Raw genomic sequence first — 12,128 nt, forward strand, 5'->3', positions numbered from 1 at the left:
GTAGTGGGCCCCATACTCATCCTGTGAGTGGTAGTGGGCCCCATACTCATCCTGTGAGTGGTAGTGGGCCCCATACTCATCCTGTGAGTGGTAGTGGGCCCCATACTCATCCTGTGAGTGGTAGTGGGCCCCATACTCATCCTGTGAGTAGTAGTGGATCCTACACACCCCTATTTCTTTTAGTGTACATCTTCGCTACACACGAGATAATTCTTATTGAATTTCACCTGTGCATTAGTGTATACACCTGTATTCGTATACATCCGGAGGACATTAGTGTACAACTTCACTTTACATGATCTCCACCTTGGCAGTGTCTTCCTCTAATGGAACCTAAGTGTAAACTGTGCTGTATGTTTAGGTCTCACACTCTGCTCTATTATGGTCTTGATTGGCCGCTGATGGCTGTATATAGGAACACCGAGATAAGAACTGTTCCTGAACCAATAGCCTTGATGTGTCGCAACGGAAAGATTGATGATAGTTTGCTGAGGTCTCAGAATTTTGTACCAAGATTGTAATCCTTCTTGATTTGCCTGAATGTCTGTTTGTAGTCTCTTTATTGTTACTAATGTCTGCGTACGTAGTCATAAAAGAGGTGTACGTTCGGCACCATACTTCATGTGTACAGCAAGAAATGTGTGTCAACCAGAATGTTCAGTAACATGTTGATTGTTTGAGATGTGTGTGTAAATATGTATAAACACGTTGTACTGAACGGGGTAAAAACAGCTTGAGCTACCTCTATCTCTTTGTGCCGACTGGTCTATGACATTCATACACCCCCCTTGTGTCATGTTGTAAAGTTGCGTGAGGCTAGCCCCAAGCGTCTGGTCTCCTGCTGCGGCCTGACAGATATTCTATTATATAGATACAGATGACGTGGCCAAGCTTGTTTTTAATTAATTTTTAAATTCCGGCTTTACAGTTTTTGTTTGACTCCTGTTAATATCATTTTTTAATTATAACTCTGCCCCGGGCGATGCTTGGGGCACTGAAGGGCATTGTCACAGAGGTCATTGTCGTCCACCGTGGGCGAGTTTTCCCCCTGGGGCATCTTCATTGGGCACAAGAGTGTACTGGTTCAAAGGTATCTGTGGTCCACTCTGGGACAGTGTAGCCACACCAGTCCACGACCTCCACCTCCATAAATGCACATTAATGACACTATGTAAAAGACACATCGAACACTTTATGTAGGGCATACGTAAATCTGTGTATCTATGTATTTACGTATGTAGGTTAGCTTAGCATTTTAAAAGCACCGACTCACCTTCTGTGGTTGATTGTTCAATAAACCCCTGAACTATATGTTTAACACTTCTCTAACCCTGTCCATGGAGGACAGAAGAAAATGTATATATGCTGGTTAGCATTGTAACTGTGTGGCCACGTCTGTGGTAGAAAATAATAATAATAAAAAAAACGACCTCCACCATCACCTCTGGCGACTCTGCAGCTCCTGCCCCTCAACCAGTCCGTCCTCCTGTTTCCCAACGTCAAGAAAACGTTCAATTTAAACTGTATTCGCCTAATCTACCAGAGGACCCAAAACAGAAAACGGGACAATATGTCATTTTCGCGAGCCACTTCCATTTTCTAGTACGACGATTGTTTGCCTTATGTAACGCCTACGAGCGAAATGCGACGTTCTTTGTAGGAAGACAGGTTGGAACACCAGCCTACCTGTGGTCGGCTGTACGGTACAGTGGCCCCTGCTTCACGGTTTTATCACATCTGCTTCAGAGTTCTAGACTAGCGGTATTTATCTTTCCCTCTAACACATACTAACATGTTTACTGACCTCGTACTACAGAAATTATTGCTAATATCCGGGACTCTTCTGCAACACTAGTTCAGTCACTCACGCCAGTGCGCGCGCGCATGTATTCTTGGCTAGTAGATTCGAAATTCGATTCCTGGGCCCTGCCTTACTAACTTATGCTCAGCTTGCTGCTAAATTAAGTAGCCTATCTTGAGGTAATCTTGAGATGATTTCGGGGCTTTTTAGTGTCCCCGCGGCCCGGTCCTCGACCAGGCCTTCACCCCCCAGGAAGCAGCCCGTGACAGCTGACTAACACCCAGGACCTATAACACACACACTAAAACATCACACACACCATATCCAGCGACGGACCACTCAACACAGCTACAGGGAGAGCAGGAAGTGCTGTTTTTGTTCATCAGTCCGATGGCAGCACAATTAAGAAAAATATAAGAGTCAGCAACTGGGCATCCACGTTGCTAGTGGAACTGGAAGTTATACTGGTAGTATTAAAAAACTATCGACAACACTGTAGTACACAGATTAATTATTTCAGACTCCCTTTCCTAACAAATAGCTTACAATATAATAAGGTATAATACAATATATAAGGTCTCCAAAACCAGATACGTAACAAATTGCAACGTCTGAATCGCTACAGAGCTCCACCAGAGTTTCCTCTGGCTTCACCCCTGGCCAGGCATAGTTCACCATCATTAGGGTCCCAAGACTACACGCTTCACCTGCTGCTGCTGCTGCTGCTGCTGCTCTGTCAGTCTCACGCACCAAGGTGACAGTCTGGCAGCGTCCAGGCCAGTCCCGGGCCTGCGCCCCCTCGCAACACCTGGCCCCCCCACCCTGTTTTTTGTTTACGGACACCACCTTTACACCTAGTGCAAAGTGTGCGGACAAAGACAGGGACACACTACAGTATTTCATCTTGGATTAACAAAATTGAGCCATTTAGAGATGAACCTAAACACACTATATATATGAAATGGCAAACCATCTTATTACAAATGATAAAGTATCTGAAATCCTTGCTTGCACTGTATCCATGTTTCGCTTCTAGTAGATAAATGGCATGAGATTACGAATAGGCTGTGGAGTGTGAAGACTAATAATAATAATAATAATAATCAGCAGCGTACCTGTAGAAATGAACAATTGAGTCGTGTACCCCGAGTTGGCCGAGTCTCGTTTAGCGATGGGAATAGATTCCAAGGTGTTAAGATCTAGTCTATAACAAATGGAAGTCAATAGAGTGGAGTAGGTGCGAGATAAGAACGACTCGTGCCCAAGGAGCAAACGTGTACCGTAAGATAAACCCATATGCTCTCATTATATATGTGTTTTTATGTTGTGTTTCCTCTTCGTCTCTACATTTTTTTAAGTTTTGCTTATCTCCCCAGCAGACTGTGGGAGCAGCAGCAGCAGCAGCAGGAGTCGAGACGTACAGGCGGGCGGAAGTGGACTTGTCAGGCAGACATCTGGAGAGGCTGCCCACCAGCCTCTTTTCCAGTCTCCACTTGACCAGCATCAACCTCTCCCACAACCTCCTCGCCCCCACTCACCCCACCGCCACTAATACTCTTAGGAAGCGTCAGGTTGGACGTGGCAGGAGGCGGCGGGACCGACGCCGCCGTCATGCTGAGGCTCGGGAGCCTTCCAGCACTAGAGCCCGGCCACCTGGAGGCGAGGAGGATGCACTAAAACAAACAGGTCGCAGGTCTAGACAACCACGTGAGGATGAAGTGCTGAGTGGCGACTCAGGAGTGCCCTCTGAACCAGTTGAGGAGGCCCTCAGGAGTGACCGAGACACACAGGCAGGCGACACCAAACCTAGCGAGCCGAAGGTGGCAACCGCTGCCTCTCCGGCAGTACAAGGTGTCGAATCGGGAAAAAAACATAATTCGGTGTTTGGAAGCATTGCAGAAGAGCTGGAAGCTAAAATACGACTGCGTAAGGCAATAAGCGAGGGAACGCCTGTAAATGAAAACCATACTGTCTTAGCGTGTGTTAACAGAACCCGGTCAACTACAGCTGATGCTGGTACACCACAAGCAGCTGCGAGCAAGCCTTCGCCCGTAGATGTGGCGGAGAACCCAGCAGCAGCAGCGGGAGAGAGGCAGGGTTACAAGAGTGAAGGTGTGAGAGGTAGACATGAAGAGAGCAGCAGTTCGTCTGGTGTTGAGGAGAGTGAGAGTGAGAGTGTGGAGGGAGGGGGCGGAGTGAGCCCCTCCACACCCAGGACCCTCGGCGCCCTCCACCACCTCAGACACTTCCAGCAACTCCAGGTCAGTTAACATCATTTATCTTCTGATTAATGCCCTCACAGGCTACTCTAGATTTCAGTGGAATGTTCATGATGATCTGAAAGGCAGTAGTACTTGCACTAAATTGTTCTTATTGCAGAAAGAATCAAGAAGAGTTACAAAATATTGAGTTTGTTTACCAAAGATTCGTAGAACTTGTTATATAACTATTCTCCGAGCCCCGGGGCTCTTCTGAACAAGTGAACCTTGAACATTGTTCAAGCTTAATTTTATGATTTAATTGTCTATCTTAAATAGAACCTCTCAGTGTGACGTCACGCGGCCATGTGTTTTTTATTTACATTGTCATTTTTGGAGTCAAGGTGTGTACAGATCCAGTTGTGAAGAGTATCAAGGGTACTAGTATACCACTGTTAGGGACAGGCAGCCTGGTAAACTTATCCAGGTTTCCAGATAAGAGCAAGCCTATATGCGTTGTCACCCACCCAGTTACTGGCTAAACTCAATAGTGCCTAACCTGACTGACCGAGTGATGCAGCCATCATGCACTGCTTTACAGCATCATATTAAGATATATAAAGAGGGTTGCATTAAGAAGAGTTGATAATGATACTTGTGAGTTTGGTTGGGTGACAATAGGAGCAGTCTGGCAAATGCCAATAGGCCTTGTACAGCTTCCGCAGCTCTTGTGTTCTAGGTCCCGGGGTGACGGCAGCACCTGTCATGCAGTTAATGATAAATAGTCGGAGCTGGCCCTCCAGGTTGGTTTATTTCATATTGACCAAAAAAGCTTTGGTGACAAGGTGGGTGGGTTGTCTTCCTCCCCCACATGTTGACGATTAAGCGGTGCCCACAGCTTCGTGTCAACCTTCGCTGACATGTCAACCTCCGTCCAGGACACTTATAAAGTCGTGTCATGATAATGGTTCAGGACAAACCGAGACGTCGTGGTTTCCCCAGATTCTGATGTGAGGTTTAGTCATATCTTGAGCCACGTTATTGTGACTCATCGTCTGCATGTAGAGAGATCCGTCACTACACACACACACACATAATCAGTGAAGCTCCTAGAGTACTTGAACCGCCATTGACCTTAAACTGAGCTCCTTTGAGACGAGAGATATATCATAAAATACACATAAAAAAACACTGTAAGGACAGATTCCAAACCTGCGTAGTAAAATTACAACATACTGGAGTGAGGTACACACAATAGAAAGTTTAGAGTGGATCTAATGAAAGGTCAGGGCGCCACAAGCATGATCAGCGGACACAGTGTACACATCAGAGGCCCACGTCTTCACACTCCTGCCGACAAATATAAGAAACATGTTTGGAACAACAATAAAACCTTTGGAGAAGAAAGTTGAGTTTCTGCTAGTGTTAGATCAGTCTGGCTGTGATGACTATGTGACTCTGAAGGTTAGAGAGACACGCAGCCTACATCAGACAATAATCAGGGAAGGCTGACGATAAAATAATTACTGTACATAGTTTGGGGTGAACGGTAGAGCGAAGGTCTCGCTTCATACAGGTCGGCGTTCAATTCCCGCCCGTTGAAGCGGTTAGGCACCATTACCTCCCCCCGTCCCATCCCAAATCCTTATCCTGACCCCTTCCAAGTGCCATATAATCGTAATGGTTTGGCTCTTCCCCGTGATAATTCCCTCCCTCCCGATGTGGTACATTCATCGTTATTAATGCTAGAATCACCGATAGGGGCCAGTAGCATTCACAAGTGACGCTGTTCACTCGTCTATAAGGACGACGGCTCCCACAATGGCAATGTAAACAAAGATTGATTGATTGATGAAGATTAAGCCACCCAAAAGGTGAGTGGTGGTCCTTTTGAGCCATTACCAGTATCAATAGATGATACTGGAGATCTGTGGAGATGCGACTGCACCCTGCGTGACGGGAGATGTCTCCCGATGTAAACAAAAGCCTGAGGTGAGTGAGGGCCTCCCGTGCCAGGGATTACTGTCACCTCCACAATCGGGTTCACGGTAAACAGAATATATCGCTCCACATTTTATGTTTCCGTCGGTAACTCTTGCATGAGAACATGTCTTGAAACTCTAATTTAATTTTAAATTAACTGTTTGGATTATTTGTTGCGATATATATAATCATTTTCTAATTATTGAGTTTGTAAGCCCTAAAACATCTACATTTATTTTGTATTTTCTTCGATGTTGGAATGAGTAGAAAACGCTTAAGTTGTATTTAGTGTATTATGTTCTCCATACCCATCCTGTGTGTGTGTGTGGGGGGGGGGGGTTCCCTTACCCATCTTGTAGGGGGTAGTAGAACCCATATCCATCCTGTTGTGGTAGTGGACTCCATACCTATCTTGTGGTGGGTAGTGGACCCCATACCATCTTGTGAAAGGTAGTGGACCCCATACCCAGCCTGTTGGGGGGGGGGGTAGGTAGTGGACCCCATACCCATCCTTTGGGGGGTAGTGAACCCCCATACCCGATTTGTGGGGAGTAGTTGACCCCATACCCATCCTGTGGTGGGAGTAGTTGACCCCATACCCATCCTGTAGGGGGAGTAGTTGACCCCATACCCATCCTGTGGTGGGAGTAGTTGACCCCATACCCATCCTGTAGGGGGAGTAGTTGACCCCATACCCATCCTGTGGTGGGAGTAGTTGACCCCATACCCATCCTGTAGGGGGAGTAGTTGACCCCATACCCATCCTGTGGTGGGAGTAGTTGACTTCATACCCATCCTGTAGGGGGAGTAGTTGACCCCATACCCATCCTTTGGGGGGGGGGGTACTTGAAAATAATAGAGAGGCACATTATGGGCTCAAGAACTGAACGCAAAATTAATTTGGCGAAGCAAGTTAGTGTGGATAAGCTAGATATGCATAGTTCACTGTATAAATCAAATAATGGGACTAAGAACTGGATCACAACGTTCTCTAAGATAATAAAATTAGAAACTCTGTTCTTGCTGTAATATTCTAACGATATTCATATTTAAAAGTTTTCCAATATTTGCGTTTTGTAATGATGTGGGTTGCACGAGGTAAAGTTTTGTGGTAATGTGCCGATAGATGGCAGCCTGGCGACCTTGAAGGGGGGACTGGGATATCTGGCGGATAGCTCCCGACGCTGAAGATTACGCAACACGCACTTTCTTACCTCACAGTTTCCGGGCTACTCGTGCCCGTGCCGCCTCCTGGGTGACTTAATCTTCGCCAGTCACCTCACAGTGGTGCAGTGTAGCAGTGGTCTCGGCTGGTGTATCTTTGTGCGGCACGAGGCCCTATTACCTGGAGCCGTTGTCAGGGCTTCAGGGAGCCGGTCGGCCTTGCGGACAGCACGCGGAACTTGTGATCCTGTGGTCCTGGGTTCGATCCCAGGAACTCGCCGATTCGCCGGCGAGAAACAATGGGCAGAGTTTCTTTCACCCTATGCCCCTGTTACCTAGCAGTAAAATAGGTACCTGGGTGTTAGTCAGCTATCACGGGCTGCTTCCTGGGGGGTGGAGGCCTGGTCGAGGACCGGGCCGCGGGGGCACTAAAAGCCCCGAAATCATCTCAAGATAACCTCAAGATAGCCGTGACCTTCCTTCACGCCCTCGCCTCTAGGGAACCTTTTAACTTCTCCCCAGAGTGTGACGTGCACCACAGATCCCTCCGCTACAGGTGTCTCCCCTGCAGGTGTTCCCTCCACTACAGATGTGTCTCCTGCAGGTGTTCCCTCCACTACAGATGTGTTTCCTGCAGGTGTTCCCTCCACTACAGATGTGTCTCCTGCAGGTGGTGGTGCTAGCTAGAAACAGACTGAAGGAGTTCCCGAGTTGCCTGTTGAGTCTTCCTGCCCTGGCGCGTCTTTCTCTCGCGCACAACCTCCTCACCGACCTCCCCCACGCCCTGGCCACCCTCACCAGGTAGGTCACCACGCCCTGGCCACCCTCACCAGGTAGGTCACCACGCCCTGGCCACCCTCACCAGGTAGGTCACCACGCCCTGGCCACCCTCACCAGGTAGGTCACCACGCCCTGGCCACCCTCACCAGGTAGGTCACCACGCCCTGGCCACCCTCACCAGGTAGGTCACCACGCCCTGGCCACCCTCACCAGGTAGGTCACCACGCCCTGGCCACCACTCACCAGGTAGGTCACCACGCCCTGGCCACCACTCACCAGGTAGGTCACCACGCCCTGGCCACCACTCACCAGGTAGGTCACCACGCCCTGGCCACCACTCACCAGGTAGGTCACCACGCAGGTCACCTCACCAGTGGATGACGGGAGACATCTCCCGTCACGCAGGGTGCAGTCGCACCTCTACAGATCTCCAGTATCAGCTCTTGATACTGGAAATGGCTCAAAAGGGCTACCCCTTACGGGGCTATTCATGCCCGTGCCACCTTTTGGGTGGCTTAATCTTCATCAATCAATCATCAATCGACTGCCGTCACTAACAAAATAACCAGAGAAGCTTCGATTGATTGATGAAGATTAAGCCACCCAAAAGGTGGCACGGGCATGAATAGCCCGTAAAGTGAAGCTTCATACAGTGGCTTTAATTATATCTACTTTAGCCTCCTCTATCTCTTTCGTACTGTCTTAATTAGAGGAGTTTTCGGTAATTTTTTTTTAAATTAAAATCCCAGGAAGTATTTTATCTGCGTGTTCTGTGGCCATTTATATTGTCTTCTGCTACAAGTTTTAAAACGTTTTCTTCATTAGCAGTAAATCTAAACTGGTATATGTTAATGTTTGGAAGAAAGGTGATGACTTTGTTAGACTCTTAGTACAAGGGCGGTCTTTTTTAAGAGTGTTCACTATATACAACCCATTCTCCAGTTTAGATAATTCTTAATAATAATAATAATAATAATAATTTATTTAGAAACAGTACATAGTTGCAGCGTTACAGTACAAACATTGTTAGATTTAAAGATAGAGGTACGAACATACAGTACCTCAAGCCACTAGTACGCACAGCGTTTCTGGCGTGTTTTATGACTTTTTGTTCTTTTTTTTTTTGCGACCACGTGGACCATAATGTATATATTGACGTAAAAGGTAATTGGATAGTAGAATTTGGTACTATTCACTTTATAAGAAGTCCGAAAAAATAAAGCTAATTTTTTTTTTTATATTCCTAGGCCTAGCATAACACATGTATGTACTATAAACTCGCCCCTCGGGGCAAAATTTAAATTAAAATATGTACTATAATAAAAATGATGATAATTTTCACAAGAAGGTACAATGGGTTGGTGAGATTTTCATAAGATTGATAGTTTTACTTTCTTGCAAAGCCACTAACACAATGTTTCGGCCAGTAACTATATTAGGGCTTGGCATATATTAGACCTGTGAAGGTTAGGGTAAGTTTTCTTTGCAACGTAAATACAAAGCCTTTTCCGGTTTGTCCAAATTCAGTAGTACCGATTTCTACTATTTAATTGCCTTCTACGTTAATATATGTACGATAGTCCTCATGGTTACTCTTTAAGTAGTACCTGGACAGGAGGATGGGCTGGTGTGTGTGTGTGTGTGGGGTGTGGGGTGTGTGTGTGTGTGTGTGTGTGTGTGTGTGTGTGTGTGTGTGTGTGTGTGTGTGTGTGTGGGCTGGTGTGTGTGTGTGTGTGTGTGTGTGTGGGGTGGTGTGTGTGTGTGTGTGTGTGTGTGTAGGGGGGGTGTGTGTGTGTGTGTGTGTGTAGGGGGGGTTGGTGTGTGTTAGGGTATTAATTGCATCTTTGTGTCGCAGACTGGTGGAGCTGGACGTGTCGTACAACCAGCTGACGGGCGTGGGTGCTGGCGTGAGCGGCCTGCCCACCCTCGCCCACCTGAGGGCGGCTCATAACCGCATTATCCACGCCCCTGAATTGGCCACCATGGAGGCGCTTAGGACGTTGGTGAGTCGTATGTCCCTTTCTCGATTTCCCCTTCCTCCCCCCCCCCCCCCTGTGTGTCATCTTCTCCCTCACCTCCGTCACCGTCTCCTACAGGGTCCTCTCCCTCTGCCGCCCCCCTCCCTCTCGTCTCCTGCAGGCAGGTGTTTACCAGTCAGTGACTACTGAGAAGTGTGGTATAGTTCTTTATGCCCTTCTATACTTGCCCTTGCTGTGGCTGTTGCGTTATAGGTTACTTATTCTAACATTCGAATACTTTGTTGCATCTGGCTTTTTAGTTTTTTGGCTACCATGACTTCTTTGTTCTTTCAACTTGTTGACCACCGGTACGAGGTACGGGTGTCAGCCCCCGTACCGGTGGTCATCTAACAGTTCTTCGACTCTTTTGTTTCCAGGTTCCTCTTGTGTCTTCTCGTCACTTTTTCTCTCAATTTAAAGAGGCTGTCTGTCCACCTTGTCTATTCCCCTCGGTATCTTGTGTTTTGTGATCATATAATCTTCCTTCTGTCCTCCAGTGTTGAGGTATAGTTCCCTTAACCTTTCCTCATGGCTTAACCCTCTTGGCTCTGGTTCCAGTCCTGTTGCAGACATCTCTACTTCTTTAAATGTTAGTTTTATGCTTCACAAGGCCGGTGCCGCATGTTCAAGTAATGTTCTTACAAAAGCTGCGGAGGTTGCCTTGAAAGAATGCAGATTTAGATTTGTAAACGACTTTATAATCCTTGCCAGCTTCCCATATGCTGCTATGTGACGCTGCCTGTGTGTTGTTGTTATAGATTCAGCTACTCAGAATAAGTTCCAAGTAGCACGGGCTATGGTGAGCCCGTAGCGGACTTACCTGGCACAGGAGCGGTGCTGCGTGGACGCTGCCTGTATGTGTGCGCCTCATATTAATGCTGTAGTTATATCCACTGTCATCCCCCCTTATGGTGTACATACCTTCTGGTCTCCTTTCTTCCTTCCCCATCCTCGTTACCTTACAAATGTTGGGATTGAACTTCATTAACCCTTTGTTTGTTAACTCCTAAGGGAACTTCGATAAATTTAGGTACAGGCTTCCTGTCTCCGACAGTGGGAATTAAAATTAAGTTTGTAATGCAAATGAAAGTGCGATTGGTCGTGGCCTTGTCGTGCACCTGTCGTGGCCCTGTCGTGCACCTGTCGTGCACCTGTTGTGGCCCTGTCGTGCACCTGTCGTGTTCCATCATTCCCCTCATCACCATCCTCGGCACTCGCAAAGTCCCCCACTTCCGCCCAAGAGGCACCACCGGGTGGAGACGAACTGAGGGCCTGCCGCCTTCGCTTAGGAACCGGACGCAAGTCATCGAAACTATCACGTTCCCTCCGGAACCACTGAGAAACAGCGCACGGTTACGCTCCACACGGCCACGCAACACCCCTATGACAGGAGGCATAGGACCATACAATACGAGCTGCACATCATGAACCTCCACAGGAACACGTACCCCCACACAACCCCTAGGCACCAAGCGGCTCTCCATCACACCCCGATGAGGAAGACACAGCCCCCAGGCCCACAGCCACAGCAACCGGAGGAGGGAGAAGGGGCAACACGCACTACCTCCACGACGCCCTCTCCCCCAATTGGGGGAGCCCGCAGACATCACAGACTCATCCAAGACCCAGGCACAGTACCTACGTTGACACACGCAGTCCTCCGGAACCTCCTGAGGGGGGGAGTTCACTCTCTCGGAAGAGGTTCACCCTGCCCACCGGACCAGCACGGCACGCCGCGGCCACATGACCTGCCAACCCGCATGGAAAAAGTGCGGGTTTGTCCCAGCTTGATAACACCTAAGAGAGTACCCCAACAACTCCATAGATGACTGGACAGGAGACTTCAGGTGCATCGCCAGAACCAGCACCCCATTCAACAGAGGTAAGCACAATAGCCCGGTGGAACACAACACGCCCAAACCTCCCAGAAAACCGCTGCAGGAGGTCCGCCGGTAATTCAATCAAGGCACCGTGAACACTAACACTGATCGGAGTGTGACAACTACCTGAGACCGTCAGAGACCCGACATCGGAAGGGTACAACCGTTAGAGCGCTGCAAGAAATCCTGGAAGACCGCGGCAAACCGGAACTTTACCAAGATACGGCGGTCAGAGACCTGGACAGCACAGACATCCGCCACATTGCCTTGCATCCACTAACGTCACGTCCACAGCGGGCCAATC

The 12,128-nt window shown here is 48.1% G+C and overlaps 1 protein-coding gene across 1 annotated transcript in view; it reads left to right on the forward strand.

Moving 5' to 3' along the window:
- Positions 1-12,128, forward strand: part of Phlpp (PH domain leucine-rich repeat protein phosphatase) — a 75,000-nt gene that overhangs the window by 20,238 nt on the left and 42,634 nt on the right. The window contains exons 3-5 of the mRNA XM_045746169.2: positions 3,181-4,062; positions 7,817-7,947; positions 9,782-9,929. Of these exons, the coding sequence (XP_045602125.2) occupies positions 3,181-4,062; positions 7,817-7,947; positions 9,782-9,929 (1,161 nt within the window). The remainder of the gene's footprint in view (positions 1-3,180; positions 4,063-7,816; positions 7,948-9,781; positions 9,930-12,128) is intronic.

Source organism: Procambarus clarkii, chromosome 39 (genome assembly GCF_040958095.1).
Source record: "Procambarus clarkii isolate CNS0578487 chromosome 39, FALCON_Pclarkii_2.0, whole genome shotgun sequence".
NCBI classification, from domain to species: Eukaryota; Metazoa; Arthropoda; class Malacostraca; order Decapoda; family Cambaridae; genus Procambarus; species Procambarus clarkii.